The following is a 25,000-nucleotide window of genomic DNA, read 5'->3' as shown; positions in this document are numbered from 1 at the left end:
AAGGGCTGTGAGGCTTCGGACGGGGCTGGGGAAGGCTGGATTAGGGTTGGGTGTGATTGTGGAGTTTTTGAATGTGGTTCAGGAAGAAATCACGGGAAAACACAATCGTACCTCATGCACCAAGGGCAGAATGGCAACTGAGATATGGCCATACAGCACTGTAGGTCTAACAGATTTCCTTCCGCGACGCTAATTAACCCCCCATGCTGGGATTCCGGACAACGCTGGTGATCTAGGGTTAACCATTTCCAATAATAATAGAGGAGAAAAGTGTAATAAAAATGGGAAACTAAACAAAGCAAAGAAGAAAATAATGAAAGAAATAAAAGAAAAATGTGAAAAAGAGAAAACCAGACAAAACCCAGCATTTCAGCCCTAACTTAACCATTTCCAATAATAATAGAAGAGAAAAACTTAATAAAAATGGGAAACTAAAAGTGAAGAAGAAAATAATGAAACCAGTAAAAGAAAAACAAGAAAAATAGAAAAATAGACAGAGAAAACCCAGCATTTCAGCCCTAACTCAACCATTTCCAAATAATAAAACCAAAATTATAACAGATGAAGAAACTAGAAGAGAAAACCGTGATAAAAATCGGAAACTAAACAGAACGAAAAAAATAACAAAACCAGTGAAAGAAAACGAGAAAAAAAGAAAACCAGACAGAGAAAACCCAGCATTTCAGCCCTAACTCAACCATTTCCAATAATTAAAACAAAACGATAACAGAAAGAAGAAAATAAAAGAGAAAAACGTAAAAAAAATTTGGAAACTAAACAGAATGAAGAAAATAACAAAATCAGTGAAAGAAAACGAGAAAAAAAGAAAATCAGACAGAGAAAACCCAACATTTCAGCCCTAACTCAACCATTTCCCCAGCCGCCTCCGAGCCTTCCCGCACAACTGTTTATATGTGTACCTTAAGGCTGAAAATGCCCCAGTAATACCCACAAACTTAACCCTAGCACCCTCCTGTTCAATAAGGGTGATATGTACTTGTTAAGGGTGAAGGGAGGGAAGGGAGAATAGATAGGGGTAGTTAGGGGGATTAGTAAAGGGAAGGGAGGAGGAAAAAAGGGAGATATTAAAGGGTTAAAGAGGGGGAATTAAAACCCTTATCACCCTACTGTTTAAAGGGTGAAGGGAGAATAGAAAGGGGGAGTCAGGAGAGTCGTAATTGGGAGGAAAGGGAGAATTAGAACCCTTGTCACCCTGCTGTTTAAATAAGGGTGAAGGGAGAGAGGGGGAGGAAGGGGGTAGTTAGGGGGTAATAGTAGAGGAAAGGGAGGTAAGGGAAGGGAGAATCAAGGGAAATGTATAGAAGAAAAGGAAATATTAAGGGGAAAATAATGTATAGTTGAGTGATTTTCTCTTTTTCTTTATTTTTTTTCTTTGATTTTAGAAGAAAGTCAGATGAAAACTGGAAAAAAAACTGTGATTCTGGTTTGATTATTGCCATTATTTCTATTATTATCATTATTATTATTATTATTACTGATAATGTGTGTGTTTGCAAAGTATATATGAGGCTAACGGTGCGAGAGGGGCAGAACGAACCAAATTTAAAAAGTGTCAGAAAATGCAGGTCACAGTTTTGAGACGCACAGACAGTTCGCAACCATCCCTGGGCCCATACTTATAAAGCTAACACTTCGTCTCGGGTTTATCTTAAGAGCCCAAACCGGCCCTGTGGAGCCCTATATCCTGGGTGTTAATCTGAGATGCGGTGTGAGTAGCTAAAGTTGGTCCCGGGCAGGCATGAATCCTGGGTCTTCGTCTGAGGCATCGACCTTCAAATGTAAACATTGCCGGGTGTTGCCAGACAGCCAGCGTGCCTCATCAAATCGTTTTACATTCGAACGCTCACTATAGTCTTACAAAACCCTATTAGAATGGATATTATGTACTTCTATTCAATACTTTCTTACCCATTAATTTTCATGAGATAACTGATCTCGCCGTTGTTGGCAATTGAGACGAGACATGAGTCAAACGCCTGATTTCTTTATAAGTATGGGCCCTGGAGCTCATAGGAAAATAGACATTACTACAGTCATCAAATGGGGGGAATATCCACCCTATCATCATCATCATCATTTCATTTCACATCCGTTTTCACTCTTCCTGAACGGTTGGACGCTTTATGGCTCTCCTCCATTCTACTCTGTCTTCTGCCTGATGCTCATCCAATCCCATCAATGCCAAGTCTTCCTGTATACACCTTCTCCACGTTTTCTTAGGTCTACCAACTGGTCTCCTTCCTTCTACCTCCAATCTCTCCAAAACTCCCAGCACTGTATCCTCCCCTGCTCTCTTTACATGTCCAAACCATCAGAGTCTTTCCCTTCTGAGCACTGTTTCCAGGTCCTCTACTAAAACTCCCAGCACTGTATCCTCCCCTGCTCTCTTTACACGTCCAAACCATCAGTCTTTCCCTTCTGAGCACTGTTTCCAGGTCCTCTATTAAAACTCCCAGCACTGTATCCTCCCCTGCTCTCTTTACACGTCCAAACCATCAGAGTCTTTCCCTTCTGAGCACTGTTTCCAGGTCCTCTACTAAAACTCCCAGCACTGTATCCTCCCCTGCTCTCTTTACATGTCCAAACCATCAGAGTCTTTCCCTTCTGAGCAGTGTTTCCAGGTCCTCTACTCCACATCTACATCTGCACTGGACACCCTATCTTGCCACCTGATCCCCGCCATATACCTCAGCATTCTGCGATCACTTGCTCTCAATACCTCCATCAATTTCCTAGCTAGAGCCCATGTTTCTGCTCCATACAACATCATTGATCTAATACACGCTTGGTACACCCCTGCTCCGCTCTGCTACGATTCACAAGTAGACTAGCCACCTCCCTCCACTTAAACCACGCTGCCTCCACTCTCAGCGTCCTCTCCACTCCCACCTCACAGTTCAGAACATCGCCCAAATAACAGAAATGTACTACCTCATCCAGCTATCCACCCTATGTAAACGTTTGATATTTCTGGGGACAGTTGGCATCGGAAGCAGGTTTTTAAGGCAGCTGGATATGTTCTTCCCGCCCCGCACAGTTAGCCTCATATGCAAGATTGATTTCCTGAACCCTGTGAATTTAAGAGCAGAGGAAAAAGAAAAGACCAAAAAAAAGGTTTGAGTAAGATTTCTTTCTTCAGTTATTTTATTTGTTCTGTAAGTATTTGTTGACATGGTTATTTTTTGGGTTGTTTTTGTTATTTTATTTTATTTTATTTGTTTATTTTTTTGTATATATTGTAAAGGCTGTTTCTTTTTTTTTTCTTTTCTTCCTTTTTCTTTCTTTTCTTTTTGTCTTTTTCTTCTTTGTCTTCTTGTTTTCCTTGTTCCTCTTTCTTCTTCTTCCTCTTCCTTCTTCTTCCTCCTCCTTCTTCTTCTTCCTCCTTCTTAATCTTCTTCCTCTTGTTCTTGTTTTTTTTCATTCTTCTTCCTCCTTCTTCTTCCTCCTCTTTTTCTTCTTCCTCTTTTTCTTCTTCTTCTTCCTCTTCTTCTTCTTCCTCTTCTTCTTCTTCTTCTTCTTTTTACCTTACCTTACCTTACCTTACTTTCCATTCCCTTCCCATCCCATCCCTTCCCTTCCCTTCCCTTCCCATCCCATCCCTTCCCTTCCCTTCCCTTCCCTTGATGATTTTCCTAATTAGAATCATTATCAAACAAATAATTGGAAAGAGGGTGTTATTATTATTATTATTATTATTATTATTATTATTATTATTACATATTGAATTCATAGTTTCGTAAAAGTGATGTGATATATAGTTACACACACACACACACACACACACACACACACACTTTGATTTCTGATTTGTGTTTAAGTCTTAGTTATAGTAGTAATATAATAGTAGTAGTAGTAGCAGTAGTAGTAGTAGTAGTAGTAGTAGAAGTAGTAGTAGTAGTGTTAGATAACCAATTATATATGATTCTCTCTCTCTCTCTCTCTCTCTCTCTCTCTCTCTCTCTCTCTCTCTCTCTCTCTCATTATCATCATTGTCATCATCATTCTCATTATATTTGTGATCTATACACACACACACACACACACACACACACACACACACACACACTTCTGTATATAGTAACCCACCTGATATAATGTAAATAGATAATTTAGTGTGATAACCATTGCTGCACATATCCATATTACTATTATTATTATTATTATTATCATTATTAACACTGATTCACTGGGTGCTTCATTTGCATTATTAGTTAAGTTGTTCACGGGAGTGTTCGAGTCGCGTGTGGAACCTTGATTTATGAGTTTGGTGATTCTCAGCTTGGTACGTCCGTTTTCTGGTAGTTTTATAAGCGTAACGAATCATCTATCCCTTGGTATGAAATGTAATCACAAATGTGTCTACTAATGGGCTTTCTAACAGTTTTTCACCTCCGTTTCTATGCTGTGGACTGTTTATATCTTGGAAGAATTATAGGCGTAACGAATTATCTGTTCCTCAGTAAGAAATAGTCACAAACGGACATTCTAACAGTTTTTCACCTCCGTTTCTATGTCGTGGACTGTTTATATCTTGGAAGAATTATAAGTGTAACGAATTGTCTGTTCCTCAGTAAGAAATATTATCACAAACGGACATTCTAACAGTTTTTCACCTCCATTTCTAAGCTGCAGGCCATTCATATCTTGGAAGAATTATAGGCGTAACGAAACCTTATAAGCATAACAAACCATCCATCCCTCGGTTAGAAATGCTATCACTAACATATCTGCTAACAGATATTCTAACAATTTTTCACTTCCGTTTCTAAGCTGCAGGCTATTCATGTCTTGGAAGAATTATAGGCGTAACGAAGCATTATAAGCGTAACAAACCATCCATCCCTCGGTTAGAAATGCTATCACTAACATATCTGCTAACGGATATTCTAACAGTTTTTCACCTCCATTTCTAAGCTGCAGGCTATTCATATCTTGGAAGAATTATAGGCGTAACGAAACATTATAGGCGTAACAAAACATTATAGGCGTAACGAACAATCTATCCCTCAGAAATATTATCACGTATCCACTAACGGACATTCTAATAGTTTTTCACCTCCATTTTGTATCCGCTTTCCGTTCGGCCAATCAAGGGAAGAATTATGAGCAAACTATCAGTCTTTCCCTTGCTATAAATAACCAGCTATCACAGACTTATAAATCAACAGACATTCTTAGTTACATATTTTTTTTCACGTAATATGAGCTGTTCGTCTCCAGGAATTATTATAGGCATAACGAACCATCTATCCCTGGGTGAGAAATACTAATCATGTACGTATCCACTGACGGACATTCTAACAGTTTTTCACCTCCATTTCGTAGCCACTTTCCGTTCGGCCAATCAAGGGAAGAATCACGAGCAAACTATCACAGACGTATGATTACAGATTCACACTTCATTATTTAACCTGGTAGCAGCGGGGATCATGTTTCTTAATGGTCCCTCCAAGCGAGAAAAATGAGAAAAAAATCACCCCTCACACAAACCGTTACATAATATCTATCAAAGTATTTGCGATCAGATTATGTATCATCTATTTTGGGGGGTTTATATCATGGCACAAATTTGGCCCGTCGCTGCTATCGGGTTAACTAAACATTCCAATTGGCTTTCATAATAAGGTACCATTGACGAACAGGTATAATTTCAATACTTCCTGGACATTGGTATATAACGTAAGGGTGAAGGGAGAGAAATGGGGAATAGAAAGGGGTAGTTAGGAGGGGTAATGGTAGAAGAAAGGGAGGTAAGGGAAGGGGGAATAAAGAGAGATGTTTAGAAGAGAATGGATGATGAGGATGTGATGTAGAGGGGAGGGGAAAATCTCAAAAACTCAGAGCATAAAACGAACAGGGAAACAAAATTCAGGGATGTAACTTATATTTTCATTCACATATATAAGCGAGTATAGGAAGTGCGTACGTCATTGATAATTATTACTATTATTATTATTATTATTATTATTATTATTATTATTATTATTATTATTATTATTATTGAGATACATGAAAGACTGATATAAACCCAAAATAGACTCCCTTAAGTGATCAAAAAAAAAAAAGTGTTCGTAAAATAAGAAAAATAAAAGGAGATTAACATAGGATAGGGCATATGAGGGGGCTGATTTAGGGGGGGGGAAGGGGGGTATAGGGGGGCTGAGAACCTTTGCTATAGCCTTCCGAAAAATAATTGCTTTTCATCCTCGTCTGTTTCATGTATTACGACCTGATTGCGTTTTTATTTTTTTTATTTTTTTATTTATTTATTTATTTTTTATTATTATTGCGTCTATCAGCTATTGTGTGTGTGTGTGATTTATCGGGCATTAAAGAGTGTGATCCATTATTACTATTATTATTATTATTATTATTATTATTATTATTATTATTATTATTATTATTGTTATTATTATTATTATTATTGTTGTTATTATCTGGGACGCCAAAGCTTTTTGTACCGTGATTATTAATAAAAGAACGGATTGTTGTTTACAGGTATTTTATTGTTATTATCATTATTATCTCTCTCTCTCTCTCTCTCTCTCTCTCTCGATTGATCGATCGATGACCTGGTATTCATGTTATCTTGTACATCCTTGTCCTCTCTCTCTCTCTCTCTCTCTCTCTCTCTCTCTCTCTCTCTCTCTCTCTCTCTCTCTCTCTCGTTCAATGACCCAGAACTCTTCTTTTTCCTCTTCTTTTTTCCTTCTTCTTCTTCATTGTCATTATCGTCAAGAGAGAGAGAGAGAGAGAGAGAGAGAGAGATATCCACCCACCCGCATTCCTTTGATTACCTTGATGATATGATAAGAACGTGACATAATTTTCAAGGCTCTTCTTCTTCACCTTAAGTATAAGGAAAAAAAGATACACTGATTAATTTGCATTTACTAATAAGAACACGAAAAAAAGATTATAAATTATCTATCTAAATACCTATCTATCTACTACTTATCTATCAATTCATATATAAATCTATCCATCCATTTATCTTTCTACATATCTATACCTGTATTTATCTATTTACAGTATATCTATCAATCTTTTCCTATATACCCATCTAACATAATATATATAACTATCTATTTATCAATCTATCTTTATCTATTTTCTTTATTAACTCATGAAAGGTCTAAATCCAATGTTCCCTGGTGCTGTAATGACCTTTAATAACCATACATTTCCTCCCTCACAGGTGTTGGCTGGATCATTAACAGCATCACGCACCCTCATCTCCCGTACGCAGCATCACTTAAAAATATCATCTCCCTGCACCGTTTATATTTATCTACTATGTCCGATGGTTTTGATGCGATAATAAGTGTTGTAAGTTAATTATTTACTTATAGAACAGGAGTAATAGGGTGAAATAGGTATATATATATGTGTGTGTGTGTATGTGTGTGGACAGTAAGGATAAGAATATAGGAGTAATAATATGTATGTGATTTTTTTGAGGGGGGTAGTTTCGATTTTTTTTTTTTTTTTCGTTGGGGAAGAGAAGGAATTTAAAAGGAAAAGAGAGAGAAAAAAAGTAATCCTAAAATGTCCTAATAAAGAAAAAGATAGAAGAAGAGAAGAAGCGGAAATAAGAGAAAAAAATAAGAAAAATAAAGAATGTAAGTGAGAGATAAAGGACACAAGTATGAATGAAAGGAAGTATGAGGATAACAGAGATAGAGATGGAGGTGGGAGATAAAAGTTAAGGAGGAGGGTAAAATGTCCTAATAAAGAAAAAGATAGAAGAAGAGAAGAAGCGGAAATAAGAGAAAAAAATAAGAAAAATAAAGAATGTAAGTATGGCGATGGGAGATAAAAGTTGAGGAGGAGGGTAAAATGTCCTAATAAAGAAAAAGATAGAAGAAGAGGAAATAAGAGAAAAAAATAAGAAAAATAAAGAATGTAAGTATGGAGGTGGGAGATCAAAGTTAAGGAGGAGGAGGGTAAAATGTCCTAATAAAGAAAAAGATAGAAGAAGAGGAAATAAGAGAAAAAATAAGAAAAATAAAGAATGTAAGTGAGAGATGGGAGATAAAAGTTAAGGAGGAGGAGGGTAGGAAAAAAAAGTAGAAGCGGAAATAAGAGAAAAAAATAAGAAAAATAAAGAATGTAAGTGAGAGATGGGAGATAAAAGTTAAGGAGGAGGAGGGTAGGAAAAATAAGAGAAAAAAATAAGAAAAATAAAGAATGTAAGTGAGAGATGGGAGATAAAAGTTAAGGAGGAGGAGGAGTAGTTTGTGGTAGTGTCCGCCAGGTGTCTCCTCAGTTTGTTTACGTGCCCAACAGGTGACTCCCGCGCCACCCACCTTTCACCCTCATCACCGCCCCCACACACCACCCACCACGGTAACCACCAGGAAACACTCACTAGTACCATCACCTTCACACAGAACACACGTAAAATCAAACAAATAAGGCGCCAGAAGGTCGTTTTAGGGACGCCATCTCAACAACCTTCCATAACCTTAGTGTCGCAAGGCTCCGGGGAGGGTGAAGGTTTTGTCTCCTTTTCCCTCAACCTTAAGTCCCTATTCTTAAAGGTATCGGGCTTCAGTTACGATTATTTTCCAAGGCCACAGAGAAGAGTAATTAGGTTTTCTTGTGTGACTTTCCCGTTCAAGATGCAGAAGTCGTGTCGAACCTTCCTTAGGGTCACAAAACAGTCCATGGAAATCACCTACTTATACGAGAGGCTTTTAAAACAGGCGAACTGAGGCGCCCAGATGTTTAAGAATACGGGCTTTAGAGTTATGTCCCCCGGGGCTAACCAAGGCAGGAACACACACTGAATACCCTCCAGTGACCCAGGGCGCAAGGAGTTAGATTTTGTGGCTAATATTGAAGATGTGTTAGCCACCTCTATGGATTATTTTTGGACAATTTACAGTTTTACCCAACCAATGATTTTCTTAACGTGGTTCATGTTTTTCTGGTGATAGATATGTAGTGAATTCCATGATTTTTGTACCTAATTTCCATTGCAAATGTCTACTTTTCGAGTTATGCCTCTCTCTCTCTCTCTCTCTCTCTCTCTCTCTCTCTCTCTCTCTCTCTCTCTCTCTCTCTCTCTCTCTCATTATCATCATTGTCATCATCATTCTCTCTCTCTCTCTCTCTCTCTCTCTCTCTCTCTCTCTCTCTCTCTCTCTCTCTCTCTCTCATTATCATCATTGTCATTATCATTCTCTCTCTTGATGACCTGGTATTCATGTAAACGATGTTCTTATGTGGTTCATGTTTTCTGGTGATAAATGTAGTAAATTCCATGATTTTTGTACCTAATTTCCATCGCAAATGTCTACTTTTCGAGATATGCCTCTTTTCAAGTTATGCCTATCCCCTTCCCTAAACGATTTTCTTATGTGGTTCATGTTTTCTGGTGATAAATGCAGTGAATTCCATGATTTTTGTACCTAGTTTCCATCGCAAATGTGTACTTTTCGAGTTATGCCTCTTTTTCAAGTTATGCCTATCCCCTGTTATGAAGGTTAGGTTAGCTTAGTTTAGATTTATTGGGCATGTGGTGTGGCCAGTGGATATGCACAACGTGAGATGGGGGCAGAATGGGGCGGCGGCGGCGGGGGTTTACTCACCTGGTTGGCCCCTTCGTTCTCCATAGCATGACAAGGAACTATAGTAGGAAAAGTTGTGTGTGCCAAAAAGCTGCTGTCATGCCGGCCTGTAAGATGATAAATCCTGGTGGGACGGCTGTGTGTGGCTGTGTGGGCCGGCAGGGTGGGCCATGACCACTGTACTTGTCTTCAGGCTGGAAAATCATAAAGCAGATTATAAGTTTAAAGATTTTAGTCACTGAGAGTAGGGAAGGGACTCCAGACCTGGGTGGGTGCACTACACAGCCCGGTGATGACGGGCGGGGCAGTGCGGCGGCGGTGCACCCAGCCATTGAAATGTGTGGAACTGTTAAAGAAGATCTGAACCACTTTCTGCTGCAGTGTGATGCTTATAGGGAAGAACAGGGGAAAAATTTAATGTTGCAACGACCCTATAATGAAGACGAAGAAAATATAATCAGAAGACTCCTTTTTGATGAGCAAGTGACTGAACAAAGTAAAAGAACGATTTATAAATTCTGGGAAATACGAGAGAAAAAGATAAAATCAATATAGTGAAGCTAAATCAGATATAAGACCCAGTTTCTCCCCTTACCTTACATTTCCAGCTTGTAAGGGGTGAATGGAAACACAGGGAAGGGTGAAACATGCTAATAACACCCTATTCACCCTTAATCGTATTGGGGAAGGGGGATAACTGGGTAAAATAAAGGGTGTAAGTGTCAATTCCCCTGTTCCTTTCTGATTATGTGTTCCTCTTCCACTGCATTGTAATTAAGGGACCAACTAGTATATATATTTTCCCGTTTGTTTATTTATTAATTTTACAACAAAGGAGACGGCTCAAGGGCAACTAAAAGAGCGTAGAAAAAAAAAACCGCTGCTCACCGCTCCCATAATAGACAAAAGTAAAGAGAGGTCAATTTCGGGGCTAATGAGTGAGTGAGTAATCGTGTCACCGGGCTGGGAAGAGGGAGAATGTTAGCCACTTGTGTTTGTGACCTTCAAGGATTTTACACTCTTACACTGTATACTTCTTCTTCCTGTTTATCCTCCTCCTCCTCCTCCTCCTCCTCCTCCTCCTCCTTCTTCTTTTCCTCCTCCTCCTCCTTCTTGTTCTTCTTGTTCTTGTTCTTCTTCTTCTTCTTCTTCTTCCACTTTAACTCTATAGTATACTTCTTCCTGTTTATCCTCCTCCTCTTCCTCCTCCTTCTCCTTCTTCTTCTTCTTCTTCTTCTTCTTCTTCTTCTTCTTCTTCTTCTTCTTCTTTTCCTTCCACTTTAACTCTATAGTATACTTTTTCTTCCTGTTATCCTCCTTCTCTTCCTCATCCTCATCCTCCTCCTTCTTCTCCTCCTCCTCCTCCTCCTCCTCCTCCTCCTCCTCCTCCTCCTCCTCCTCCTCCTCCTTCTCCTCCTCCTCCTCCTCCTCCTCCTCCTCCTCCTCCTCCTCCTCCTTCTTCTTCTTCTTCTTCTTCTTCTTCTTCTTCCACTTTAACTCTATAGTATACTTCTTCCTGTTTATCCTCCTCCTCCTCCTCCTCCTCCTCCTCCTCCTCCTTCTCCTCCTCCTCCTCCTTCTCCTCCTCCTCCTCCTCCTCCTCCTCCTCCTCCTTCTCCTCCTCCTCCTCCTCCTCCTTCTCCTCCTCCTTCTTCTTCTCTTTCTTCTTCCACTTCAACTCTATAGTATACTTCTTTCTGTTTATCCTCCTCCTCCTCCTCCTCCTCCTCCTCCTTCTTCTTCTCTTACTTCTTCCACTTAAACTCTTCTTCCTTTCTCTTGTTTTTTATCTGTCTTTAATGAGTTTTTACCTTTTTTTCTTGTTTTCTTTCTTTTTCAGTCATTTCTTTTTTTTGTTTGTTTTCCTTTTTCTTCAATCTTTTCCTCACCTCTATTTTATTTCTTTTCTTCAATGTTTGTTTTTCTTGGTCGGTCATTTCTTCCCCCCCTCTCCTTTGTTCTAATTTTCTTCTATTTTCTTAATTTTCTTCTGTTTTGTCTTGTTATTCCTTCTTCCATAATTTCCTCCACCACCACTTTTTGTCTTTTCTTCTTCTTCACTCAATTCTTCACCTTTTCTTTCTCTCTTTTTCTTGTTTTAATTGTTTTCCCGTCCGAGCAAAGTATCCCTCAACAGTACCCATTTGTCTTCGCTGTTGTCTTTAACCCAGTAGCTGCAGGGATCATGCTTCTTAATGGTCCCTCTAAGCGAGAAAACTGAGAAAAAAATCATCACCCGCGTAAACCATTTCATAATATATATCAACGCATTTGTGATCAGTTTATGTATCATCTATTTTGGGTGGCGACCTCGTAACAAACCAATAGGCTCTCTGTTGCCTGCATTTCCATGTTTCCTCCTCCTCCTCCTCCTCCTCTTAAAAACACTATCTCCTCCTCCTCCTCCTTCTTTTAGTAATGCCACCACCACCACCATCTCTTTTTCCTCTTCCTCCTCCTCCTCTTTTTCCTCTTCCACCCCTCCTCTTCCTCCTCTTTTTCCTCTTCCACCCCCTCCTCTTCCTCCTCTTCTCTTAAAAACACCATCTCCTCCTCCTCCTTCTTCTCTTAGTAACACCACCACCATCTCCTCCTCCTCCTCCTCCTCCTCCTCCTCCTCTTCTCAACACAAGGTCCCTGCAGCCATGACTCGCCTCACAACAACAACAAGCCACTCACAACTCACTCACCTCTTAACAGTTATAATATATTTTCGAATAATTATACATCGGTGCGCGTAATTACGATCAGAGCGGGAGGAAATATAATGAGAAAATGACGTAATTAGTTAGATATATACTCATTATTAGTCATGGTAGAGGAAGGTGAGTAAGAAAAAGCTTAGTAAGTGGTATTGGGGGATTTGATTATGATGAAGGAACTGAAGAAAATAATGATATGCTAATGGGTTACAGTATAAAGGATTTTAACCCGGTAGCAGCAGGGATCATGTTTCTTAATGGTCCCTCTAAGCAAGAAAAATGAGAAAAAATCATCACTCACACAAACCATTTCCTAATATATATCAACGCATTTGTGATCAGTTTATGTATCATCTATTTTGGGGGGTTTATATCATGGCACAAATTTGGCCCGTCGCTGTTACATGGTAAAGCCACAAATTTGGCCCGTCGCTGCTACATGGTAAAGCCACAAATTTGGCCCGTCGCTGCTACATGGTAAAGCCACAAATTTGGTCTGTCACTACATGGTAAAGCCACAAATTTGGCCGTCATGCTACATGGTAAAGCCACAAATTTGGCCCGTCGCTGCTACATGGTAAAGCCACAAATTTGGTCATGCTACATGGTAAAGCCACAAATTTGGCCCGTCGCTGCTACATGGTAAAGCCACAAATTTGGCCCGTCGCTGCTACATGGTAAAGCCACAAATTTGGCCCGTCGCTGCTACATGGTAAAGCCACAAATTTGGCCCGTCGCTGCTACATGGTAAAGCCACAAATTTGGCCCGTCACTGCTACATGGTAAAGCCACAAATTTGGCCCGTCACTGCTAACAGGTTAATAGTTATACAGTAAAGGGAGATGAGGAAGAAATATCTGCAGAGTTTCCTGTATATAAAGAAAGAGAAAGAATATAAGAGGTGTTGAATTATATATTTCTTTAGTAATTGCATAAAGGAAAATACCGTAATGACATGCTAATGGGTCACTGTTATCGTAAAGGGAGATGAGGAAGAAATGAATGTAGAGTTTAACCTACATAAAGAAAGAGAAGGAATATTATAGGTAATGAATTATATATTTTTTAGTAATTGCAATGAAGGAAATACAAATAGAACAAGTGACAAAATATGTTTCTATAGATAAAGGAAGAGAAGGAAATCATAATTGCAACACTGTAGAGTTTCACCTACATAAAGAAAGAGAAGGAATATTATAGGTATTGAATTATATATTTTTTAGTAATTGCAATGAAGGAAATACAAATAGAACAAGTGACAAAATATGTTTCTCTAGATAAAGGAAGAGAAGGAAATTATAATTGTAACAAAGGATAAATCACTAGAGTTTAACCTCCATAAAGAAAGAGAAGGAATATTATAGGTGAGGAATTATATATTTTTTAGTAATTGCAATGAAGGAAATAGAGAGAAATAGGACAGATGGCAAATTAGGTTTCTGTAGATAAGGGAAGAGGGGGAAATAATAACTGTAATAAGGGATAGGTAAGAAAAGGGGGAAGGGGTATTCTGTGAAGTTATTTTTTATTTATTTATTATTTTTTCACTTATTTCTTGTATTTCTTTTTTTGGACGGTGGAGAGGGTAGGGAAGGGGGAAGGGTGGGAGGAAAGGAGAATTCTGAGTAGTTCTTGTATTTCTTTTTTTGGACGGTGGAGAGGGTAGGGAAGGGGGAAGGGTGGGAGGAAAGGAGAATTCTGAGTAGTTCTTGTATTTCTTTTTTTGGACGGTGGAGAGGGTAGGGAAGGGGGAAGGGTGGGAGGAAAGGGGAATTCTAAGTAGTTCTTGTATTTCTTTTTTTGGGACGGTGGAGAGGGTAGGGAAGGGGGAAGGGTGGGAGGAAAGGGGAATTCTAAGTAGTTCTGGTAATTAGTAAAAAAATAGATTGAGAAAGAGAGAAGAAATAATGAACTGATAGAAATGAAATGAAAAATGAGAAAAGAGGAACATGAAAATTGTAATGAAGGAGAATTAGCAAAAAAATAGAGAAAGAGAGAAGAAATAATGAATAGATAGAAATGAAATGAAAAATGAGAAAAGAGGGAAATGATAATTGTAATGAAGGAGAATTAGTAAAAAATATATAGAAGAAGAGAGGAAAAAAAATAATGAATTGATAGAAATGAAATGAAAAATGAGAAAAGAGGAAAATGATAATTGTAATGAAGGAGAATTAGCAAAAAATATATAGAAGAAGAGAGGAAGAAAAATAATGAATAGCTAGAAATGAAATGAAAAATGAGGAAAGAGGGAAATGAAAATTGTAATGAAGGAGAATTAGCAAAAAAAAAAAAAAGAGATAGAGTAAGAGAATAAAAATGATGAATTGAGGAGAAACGAAAATTGTAATGAAGGAGAATTAGCAAAAAAAAAAAAAGATAAAGGAAGAGAAGAAAAATAATGAATTGATAGAAATGAAAAAAATAAAAAAATGATAATTGTAATGAAGGGTAATAAGCAAAAAAAAAAAAAAGAGATAGAGGAAGAGAGGGAGAAAAATAATGAATAGATAGAAATTAAATGAAAAATGAGGAAAGAAGGAAATAATAATTGTAATGAAGGGTAATTAGCAAAAAAATAAACAAACAAAGAAAAAGAAGAAGAATTAATTGATAGAAATGAAACAACCTCTAAAACTAACTTAATTAAAGGGACAAAATTACTTACTTATACTTCTGTTTAATATAAGAAATTAAAACTATATACTGGCAAGGAGAGAGAGAGAGAGAGAGAGAGAGAGAGAGAGAGAGAGAAGATGGATCATTACCACAGCTGCTAATGAGGGTCCCCATAATTATCTCACACCTGTCTCAGAGAGTAATTACTGGGCATCTCTCTACTCAGCAAAAAAAAAAAAAAAAAGATGGAGGAGGTAAATATTATGAAGAAAAATAACAGAAATAAAAAAAGAAGAGAGAAAGAAGAAAATATATACAACTTGTGATATTGGAGTTTGGGAGGAAGAGGAAGAGGAGGAGGTGGTGGAGGAAGAGGAGGAGGAGGAAGAGGAGGAGGAGAAGGGATGAAATGTTGAATTCTTAAAGTGTTCCTACCTTTTAGAGAGAGAGAGAGAGAGAGAGAGAGAGAGAGAGGATACATTGATGATTTTTCTTTTCTTTTTTCTTCTTCTTCTTCTTCTTCTTCTTATTATTATTATTATTATTATTATTATTATTATTATTATTATTATTATTATTATTATTATTGTTATTATTATTATCATTGTTGTTGTTCTTGTTGTTGTTGTCCTTGTTGTTAGGCATCAGCTGACCGGCCAGGTGTGAATGTTACCTGTCCGTTAGGCTTAAAGAGAGAGAGAGAGAGAGAGAGAGAGTTGATAGATATGATTTTTATTTTTTTATTTTTATTTTTCTTCCTTAATAACCCTGTGTGTGTGTGTGTGTGTGTGTGTGTGTGTGTGTGTGTGTGTGTGTGTGTGTGTGTGTGTGTGTGTGTGTGTTTTAAATTAGTTCATTAATTCTCTGTGTAGCTCTGTTGTGTGTTTATCAATATTCATTTCTCTCTCTCTCTCTCTCTCTCTCTCTCTCTCTCTCTCTCTCTCTCTCTCTCTCTCTCTCTCTCTCTCCAGGGCAGTAACACTTTAAAAATTCAATGTTTCAGCCTATCTCCTCCTCCTCCCCCTCCTCCTCCTCCTCCTCCTCCTCCTGTTTATCCTCTCTCCTTTCCCTCCTCCCTCCTGTTCCTCTTTCCCTCCTCCTCCTCCTCCTGCTCCTGTTTATCCTCTCTCCTTTCCCTCCTCCCTCCTGTTCCTCTTTCCCTCCTCCTCCTCCTCCTCCTCCTCCTCCTCCTCTTTCCTCATCATTCTAGGTCACTCTCTTCCCCTCTCCTTCCATCCTTCCTTCCTCTTTAAACACACACACACACACACACACACACACACACACACACACACACACACACACACACACACACACACACACACACACACACACACAGACATTCAATTCTTTCTCTTTCTGTTAATAAGCTTCGATTCTTCTTCTATCGATACGAAAAAAAAAGAAATGTGTCAGAGAGAGAGAGAGAGAGAGACCAATATATATTTTTTTTAACTTTTTTCGTATATATATTTTTTTCTTTTTCTTTTTTTTCTTCCTCTAAGTCATTCATTTGTTTACTGTTGTTGTTTGTTTTGTCCTCTCTCTCTCTCTCTCTCTCTCTCTCTCTCTCTCTCTCTCTCTCTCTCTCTCTCTCTCTCTCTCTCTCTCTCTCTCTCTCTCTCTCTCTCTCTCTCATTCATTCATTCATTCATTCATTTTTACTATAGTTCAACCTTTATTTATTTATTTCTCCTTTTTCTCTTTCTTTCTTTCCTTCCTTCATTCATTCATTCATTCGCATCTTTCTCCTTTCTTCCTCTCTTTCTTTAATCCCTCCTTCTTTCTTCTGTCTTTATTTCTCTCTCTCTCTCTCTCTCTCTCTCTCTCTCTCTCTCTCTCTCTTCCTTCCTTTCTTTCTTTCTTTCTTTTTCTTTCTTTCTTAATATATCTTTCATTCTCACTCACTTTCTTTTTCTTTCCTTCTTACACTCTTCACGTCTTCCTCCTCCTCCTCCTCCTCCTCCTCCTCTCTTCCTTCCTTACTGAATAATAAACGAGAAGGAAAAAAGAGAGGAATAAACCTAGGAACACGAGAGAGAGGGAGAGAGGGAGGCGGCCGAAGAGAGAGACACAGAGAGAGAGAGAGAGAGAGTATTGGTCGGTTCACCACGCCATGGCCACCGACCGAGGTAAGATTTGGCATTTTATCCCTCCTCCTCCTCCTCCTCCTCCTCTTCCTCCCCCTCCTCCTCCTCCTCTTCCTCCTCCTCCTCCCCCCCCTTACCTGGCGATCCGGCGTACAGGTGTGAAGGGTCGCCATTAACCTGTGCTGCAAAGGTAACAGTGTTGAGAGATGGAGAGAGAAGGGAGGGGCCGGTGCTGCTCTCTCTCTCTCTCTCTCTCTCTCTCTCTCTCTCTCTCTCTCTCTCTCTCTCTCTCTCTCTCTCTCTCTCTCTCTCTTGCTCCTCCTCTCTCTCTCTCTCTCTCTCTCTCTCTCTCTCTCTCTCTCTCTCTCTCTCTCTCTCTCTCTCTCTCTCTCTCTCTCTCTCTCTCTCTCTCTCTCTCTCTCTCTCTCTCTCTCTCTCTCTCTCTCTCTCTCTCTCTCTCTCTCTCTCTCTCTCTCTCTCTCTCTCTCTCTCTCTCTCTCTCTCTCTCTCTCTCTCTCTCTCTCTCTCTCTCTCTCTCTCTCTCTCTCTCTCTCTCTCTCTCTCTCTCTCTCTCTCTCTCTCTCTCTCTCTCTCTCGCCTGTCAATCTGTCACCTGTCCATTCTCTCACCTTTATCCCTCCTCTAATCTCCTCTCCTCCTCCTCCTCCTCTTCTTTTCTCGATACTTTTTTCATTCATAATAATACCAATAATTGTGTGTGTGTGTGTGTGTGTGTGTGTGTGTGTGTGTGTGTGTGTGTGTGTGTGTGTATGCTTGCAACATCACTCTTCCTCTCCTCCTCCTCCTCCTCCTCCCCCTTCTCCTCTTATGAGTAATCACGGAGAGGCGTTGACATGGAAAAAAAAAACAATACTTTAATTAACCGAATACACACACAAACACTCACACACACACACACACACACACACACACACACACACACACACACACACACACACACACACACACACACACACACACACGTACAGGTGATGATAAACTCAAAGGTCGCAGGTGACCAGATCGATGCTCTCTCTCTCTCTCTCTCTCTCTCTCTCTCTCTCTCTCTCTCTCTCTCTCTCTCTCTCTCTCTCTCTCTCGCTCTTCTCTCTCTCGCATCCTTACTCAAAACGGTGGAAAGAGAGAGAGAGAGAGAGAGAGAGAGAGAGAGAGAGAGAGAGAGAGAGAGAGTGGTGAAGGGCCAACAAGTTACAATATATGGAAGACGAAGAGAGAGAGAGAGAGAGAGAGAGAGAGAGAGAGAGAGAGAGAGAGAGAGAGAGATGACATGCACTCAACTCATCTCCGTTACACTGCCTCTTGAATCCATGAGGGGGCTCGAACTCTTCACCCCGGGACATAGGTCGAGTGAGTCAGCCAGGTTGCCACAGTTTACCGTCCCCAGGTGTCGACAGGTAAACGTTCATCGACCAGCTTCTAAGGGGGGATAAACAGGGTAGGCTGCGCGCGAATTTCCTAGCCCGGGATTCGAACCTGTGCCCGTGGATTAGTAGGTAGACATGCTAACCACTACGCCATGGAGGGGGGTTGATGTGTGTGTGTGTGTGGAGGGGAGAGGATTATATACGGGGAGAGATTCAGAGAGAGAGAGAGAGAGAGAGAGAGAGAGAGAGAGAGAGAGAGAGAGAGAGAGAGAGAGAGAGAGAGAGAGAGAGAGAGAGAGACATACGATACTCGGTGTACTGGTAGGTGACGAGTCCCTTTAGTTGGCTGAGTGAGGCCGCGGTGCTGTGTTGGGTGCGCTGCGTGTGTGCGTGCGTGCGTGTGTGTATGTGTGTGCGTGTGTGTGTGTGTGTGTGTGTGTGTGTGTGTGTGTGTGTGTGTGTGTGTGTGTGTAATAATAATAACAAGGAAAAAAAGAAGGAAAAGAGAAGGAAAGAGATGAAAAAATAAACAAGAGAGAGGGAAAGAGTGTGTGTGTGTGTGTGTGTGTGTGTGTGTGTGTGTGTGTGTGTAATAATAATAATGAGGATGATAATAACAGGGAAAGAAAAAAAGAAGGAAAAGAAAAGGTGAGAGATAAGAAAATAAACGAGAGAGAGAGAAAGAGGAACACAAACAAACAAACAAGTAAACAAGATAGTGATGAAAATAATGATAAACAACAACAACAACAACAACAATAACAAAAAAAACGAAACAAAACTTGAATGAAAAAATCAAAAACAAAAAATTAGTAAGATGTAAAAACAAGACTCATTAAAAGAACAACAATAACAACAACAACAACAATGATAGTGAGAGTGAAAGTGAAGAAAATGACAGTGTAAAAAAAAATGACAACAACAACAACAAAACAGTGACATACAAATAGTAAACAATAACAATGATGATGATGATGATGATGATAGTGAAAGAACAACAACAAGAAGAAGAGGTAGAGGAAGATGAGGGAGGGGAAGAAGAAGAAGAGGAAGAAGAGGAGGAGGAGGAGGAGGAAGTCGAGGGAAAGGAGGAGGAGGAGGAGGAAGGGTGACTGTGGAGGAGGAGGAAGACAGGAGGAAGAAGAGGAGGAGGAAGACTGATGGTGAGACTGATAGTGACCGTTATGGCGTCATGATGGTGAGATGTGGAGGCTTTTGTTGTTGTTATTGTTGTTCCTGTAGGCGGTGGAGGGGGGGGTACTGCTTTGGCTCCCCGCCCCCCCCACCTCCGCCCCCCTCCTCCGCCCCCCTCCACCACCATCGCCACCCCACTAGGACCCATCTTAGTTCAGGTACGGTTTCCCACAATCACCTCCCTTTCACCCCTATCCTTCCTCCCCCCTTTCCTCCCCTCCTTTCCCTTCCACTCCCCTTCCTTACTCCTTCTTCCCCCTCCTCTTCCCCTCTCTATCATTTTCTTTTTTCTGTTTTTCCATCTCTCTCTCTCTCTCTCTCTCTCTCTCTCTCTCTCTCTCTCTCTCTCTCTCTCTCTCGCACTCTCTCTCTCTCTCTCTCTCTCTCATCTCCTTTCCCCTCATTTTCTTCCCCTTCTTTTCCCCTCTTTCTCAGTTCCCATTTCCCTTTTCCTTCTTCTCCTAATTCCCCATTCTTTCATTTCCCTTCTTTTCCCCTCCCTTTCATTACTTTTTCCCTTCCCTTCCCTTCCCTTCACTTCACCCTTCCCCTTCTTTCCCCTCACCTATCCACTCACTTGTTTCCTTCCTTCCTTCCTTCCTTCCTTCACCACACCCTTCCCCTTCTTTCCCCTCACCTATCCACTCACTTGTTTCCCTTCCCTTCCCTTCCCTTCACCACACCCTTCCCCTTCTTTCCCCTCACCTATCCACTCACTTGTTTCCCTTCCCTTCCCTTCCCTTCCCTTCCCTTCACCACACCCTTCCCCTTCTTTCCCCTCACCTATCCACTCACTTGTTTCCCTTCCCTTCCCTTCCCTTCCCTTCACTACACCCTTCCCCTTCTTTCCCCTCACCTATCCACTCACTTGTTTCCCTTCCCTTCCCTTCCCTTCACCACACCCTTCCCCTTCTATCCCCTCACCTATCCACTCACTTCTTTCCATTCCCTTCCATTAACTTCACCACAACCTTACCCTTCTATCCCATCACCTATCCACACACTTGTTTCCTTCCTTCCTTCCCTTCCCTTCCTTCCCTTCACCACACCCTTCCCTTCTTTCCCCTCACCTATCCACTCACTTGTTTCCCTTCCCTTCCCTTCCCTTCACTACACCCTTCCCCTTCTTTCCCCTCACCTATCCACTCACTTGTTTCCCTTCCCTTCCCTTCACCACACCCTTCCCCTTCTTTCCCCTCACCTATCCACTCACTTGTTTCCCTTCCCTTCCCTTCACCACACCCTTCCCCTTCTTTCCCCTCACCTATCCACTCACTTGTTTCCCTTCCCTTCCCTTCACCACCCTTCCCTTCTTTTCCCTCACCTATTCACTCACTTGTTTCCTTCCTTCCCTTCCTTCCCTTCACCACACCCTTTCCCTTCTTTCCCCTCACCTATCCACTCACTTGTTTCCCTTCCCTTCCCTTCCCTTCACCACACCCTTCCCTTCTTTCCCTCACCTATCCACTCAATTGTTTCCATTAGCTTCCCTTCCCTTCACCACACCCTTCCCCTTCTTTCCCCTCACCTATCCACTCACTTGTTTCCCTTCCCTTCCCTTCCCTTCCCTTCACCACACCCTTCCCCTTCTTTCCCCTCACCTATCCACTCACTTGTTTCCCTTCCCTTCCCTTCCCTTCCCTTCACCCTTCCCCTTCTTTCCCCTCACCTATCCACTCACTTGTTTCCCTTCCCTTCCCTTCACCACACCCTTCCCCTTCTTTCCCCTCACCTATCCACTCACTTGTTTCCCTTCCCTTCCCTTCCCTTCACCACACCCTTCCCCTTCTTTCCCCTCACCTATCCACTCACTTGTTTCCCTTCCCTTCCCTTCCCTTCCCTTCCTTTCCCCTTCTTTCCCCTCACCTATCCACTCACTTGTTTCCCTTCCATTCCCTTCCTTCCCTTCACCACCCTTCCCTTCTTTCCCCTCACCTATCCACTCACTTGTTTCCCTTCCCTTCCCTTCCCTTCACCACACCCTTCCCCTTCTTTCCCCTCACCTATTCACTCACTTGTTTCCCTTCCCTTCCCTTCCCTTCACTACACCCTTCCCCTTCTTTCCCCTCACCTATCCACTCACTTGTTTCCCTTCCCTTCCCTTCCCTTCACTACACCCTTCCCCTTCTTTCCCTCACCTATCCACTCACTTGTTTCCTTCCCTTCCCTTCCTTCCTTTCACCACCCTTCCCTTCTTTCCCCTCACCTATCCACTCACTTGTTTCCTTCCTTCCCTTCACTATACCCTTCTTTCCCTCACCTATTCACTCACTTGTTTCCTTCCCTTCCTTCACTACACCCTTCCCTTCTTTCCCTCTCCTATCAAATCACTTGTTTCCCTTCCCTTCCCTTCACCACACCCTTCCCCTTCTTTCCCCTCACCTATCCACTCACTTGTTTCCCTTCCCTTCCCTTCCCTTCCCCTTCTTTCCCCTCACCTATCCACTCACTTGTTTCCCTTCCCTTCCCTTCCCTTCACCACACCCTTCCCCTTCTTTCCCCTCACCTATCCACTCACTTGTTTCCCTTCCCTTCCCTTCCCTTCACTTCACCACACCCTTCCCCTTCTTTCCCCTCACCTATTCACTCACTTGTTTCCCTTCCCTTCCCTTCCCTTCCCTTCACTACACCCTTCCCCTTCTTTCCCCTCACCTATCCACTCACTTGTTTCCCTTCCCTTCCCTTCCCTTCACTACACCCTTCCCCTTCTTTCCCCTCACCTATCCACTCACTTGTTTCCCTTCCCTTCCCTTCCCTTCACTACACCCTTCCCCTTCTTTCCCCTCACCTATCCACTCACTTGTTTCCCTTCCCTTCCCTTCCCTTCACTACACCCTTCCCCTTCTTTCCCCTCACCTATTCACTCACTTGTTTCCCTTCCTTCCTTCCTTCCCTTCACTACACCCTTCCCTTCTTTCCCCTCACCTATCCACTCACTTGTTTCCTTCCCTTCCTTCCCTTCTACACCCTTCCCTTCTTTCCCTCACCTATCCACTCACTTGTTTCCCTTCCCTTCCTTCCCTTCACTTCACCCTTCCAATTCTTTCCCCTCACCTATCCACTCACTTGTTTCCTTCCTTCCCTTCCTTCACTTCACCACACCCTTCTTTCCCTCACCTATTCACTCACTTGTTTCCTTCCCTTCCCTTCCCTTCACCACACTCTTCCCTTCTTTCCCTCACCTATCCACTCACTTGTTTCCCCTTCCCTTCCCTTCACCACACCCTTCCCCTTCTTTCCCCTCACCTATCCACTCACTTGTTTCCCTTCCCTTCCCTTCCTTTCCCTTCACTACACCCTTCCCCTTCTTTCCCCTCACCTATCCACTCACTTGTTTCCCTTCCCTTCCCTTCCTTTCCCTTCACCACACCCCTTCCCCTTCTTTCCCCTCACTTTCTCCCCTTTCCCCTCGTCCCTATTCTCCCCCTTTTCTTTCCCTTCCCCATTTTGTGTTTTTCCCCTCCCTTCTCAGTCTCCCTTTTCCCTTCCTTTCTACTTCCCATCACCGTTTTCCCCTTTTCCTTTCCCCTCACCTCACATTCTCATTTTCCTCTTTTCTCTTCCCCTTTATTTTCCCCTCCCTTCCCATCTTTCCCCTTCCTCTTCTTTTCCCCTCGCGCCCACATCCTTCCCTTCTTCTTTCTCCTCCCCATTATTGTTTTCCCTTCCCTTTAACCTCAGTCTTCCCTTCTCCTTTTCTGTTCCCCTCACTCCCTCTCCCCTCCCCCTTTCATTTCCCTCTCTCCCTCATTTCCCCTCACCATCACGGCATTTTCCTTTCCTTTCCTCTCTTCTAATTTCGCTCGCATCCCAAGCCCTCCCTTCCTAGGCCTTCCCTCGGCATAGGCTTAATCTGTACAGTAAAAGAGAGAAAACCCACATATGTTAAGGCTTTGGTGGAGGAGGTTGTTGTGTTAGTATTGCCATGGGTAGTGTTATGAGCCTGGGGATAGTGTGACAAGGCTTTGGTGGAGGAGGTTGTTGTGTTAGTATTGCCATGGGTAGTGTTATGAGCCTGGTGATGGTGTGACAAGGCTTTGGTAGAGGAGGTTGTTGTGTTAGTATTGCCATGGGTAGTGTTATGACCCTGGTGATAGTGTGACAAGGCTTTGGTGGAGGAGGTTGTTGTGTTAGTATTGCCATGGGTAGTGTTATGAGCCTGGTGATAGTGTGACAAGGCTTTGGTGGAGGTTGTTCTGTTAGTATTGCCATGGGTAGTGTTATGAGCCTAGTGATAGTGTGACAAGGCTTTGGTGGAGGAGGTTGTTGTGTTAGTATTGCCATGGGTAGTGTTACGAGCCTGGTAATAGTGTGACAAGGCTTTGGTGGAGGAGGTTGTTGTGTTAGTATTGCCATGGGTAGTGTTATGAGCCTGGTGATAGTGTGACAAGGCTTTGGTAGAGGAGGTTGTTGTGTTAGTATTGCCATGGGTAGTGTTATGAGCCTGGTGATAGTGTGACAAGGCTTTGGTAGAGGAGGTTGTTGTGTTAGTATTTCCATGGGTAGTGTTATGAGCCTGGTGATAGTGTGACAAGGCTTTGGTAGAGGAGGTTGTTGTGTTAGTATTTCCATGGGTAGTGTTATGAGCCTAGTGATAGTGTGACAAGGCTTCTGCACTCATGAGAACTCCATTAATCTTGTTTGTTGCCTTACGAAATGGTTGTTATGGCACCCCAAAATGTCTGGGAATACGGGGCCAGTTCGACAGTCCAAAACAGTCATTGTAAGCGCCCAAACCAAAGTATATTCTCCACAATGATCCGATATTTCTACTCAATACCAGATACTAAATAGATTTCCTGTGTGGTTTTCTAAAGTTTCATTCTTTTTTATATAAACGCCAAATAGTATATAAGTCATTTTCGTAGTATTTTGTGTTTGGTTGGGAAGCTTAGAAACATGCTCTACTGGACTGTCAAACTGGAATACGGTCTAGAATCCGCCATCCGTAACAGCTGAACATCGAACTGGGTATCTGTAAATCTCACAAGCGTTTCCGTTGTTTACATTTTATCTGCTTTCTCATCCTTATAATTCCGTATTCTCAGGGGCGCTCGGTTCCCACGGCAACTGCTTCCCAAGGCCACAGAGATGATGAGGCGGGTTTTTCATGAGTGTTTGTAACGTTTATGGTGTAGAAGAAGGGTCAAACTATCACCAGGCTCATAATACTACCCAGGGAAATGCCCACAACTTATACGAAAGCCTTGTCACACTATCACCAGGCTCATAACACTACTCATGGCAATACTAACACAACAACCTCCTCTACCAAAGCCTTGTCACACTATCACCAGGCTCATAACACAACAACCTCCTCCACCAAAGCCTTGTCACACTATCACCAGGCTCATAACACAACAACCTCCTCTACCAAAGCCTTGTCACACTATCACCAGGCTCATAACACTACT

The 25,000-nt window shown here is 41.7% G+C and overlaps 2 protein-coding genes and 1 long non-coding RNA gene across 8 annotated transcripts in view; 2 read left to right on the top strand and 1 right to left on the bottom strand.

The window, feature by feature from the left end:
• The window catches only part of LOC126986177 (uncharacterized), an 8,325-nt gene extending 7,545 nt beyond the window's left edge, over positions 1-780 (top strand). For both annotated transcript variants that reach the window (XM_050842118.1, XM_050842119.1), the window contains exon 4: positions 1-780. This exon is cut by the window's left edge and continues 223 nt beyond it. The gene's annotated coding sequence lies outside the window, so the exon portion shown is untranslated.
• Positions 781-3,269: 2,489 nt separating this feature from the next.
• Positions 3,270-6,510, bottom strand: LOC126986178 (uncharacterized). Its single transcript, XR_007739370.1, has 2 exons — positions 5,000-6,510; positions 3,270-4,692 (listed from the first exon to the last, which is right to left on the bottom strand). It is a non-coding gene; the product is annotated as an uncharacterized LOC126986178 (long non-coding RNA).
• Positions 6,511-8,275: 1,765 nt separating this feature from the next.
• Positions 8,276-25,000, top strand: part of LOC126986169 (uncharacterized) — a 73,803-nt gene continuing 57,078 nt past the window's right edge. For 2 of the 5 annotated variants that reach the window (XM_050842090.1, XM_050842089.1), the window contains exons 1-2: positions 18,739-18,765; positions 19,013-19,744. In XM_050842090.1, the coding sequence (XP_050698047.1) occupies positions 19,585-19,744 (160 nt within the window). In that variant the 5' untranslated portion in view covers positions 18,739-18,765; positions 19,013-19,584. Of the gene's footprint in view, positions 8,371-17,000; positions 17,050-18,737; positions 18,766-19,012; positions 19,745-25,000 lie in introns of those variants that run through there. The other 3 variants (XM_050842092.1, XM_050842093.1, XM_050842091.1) reach the window with 3 other exon arrangements.

Source organism: Eriocheir sinensis, chromosome 61, assembly GCF_024679095.1.
Source record: "Eriocheir sinensis breed Jianghai 21 chromosome 61, ASM2467909v1, whole genome shotgun sequence".
Classification (NCBI taxonomy): Eukaryota; Metazoa; Arthropoda; class Malacostraca; order Decapoda; family Varunidae; genus Eriocheir; species Eriocheir sinensis.
This window is presented reverse-complemented; position numbering and strand designations above follow the sequence as displayed.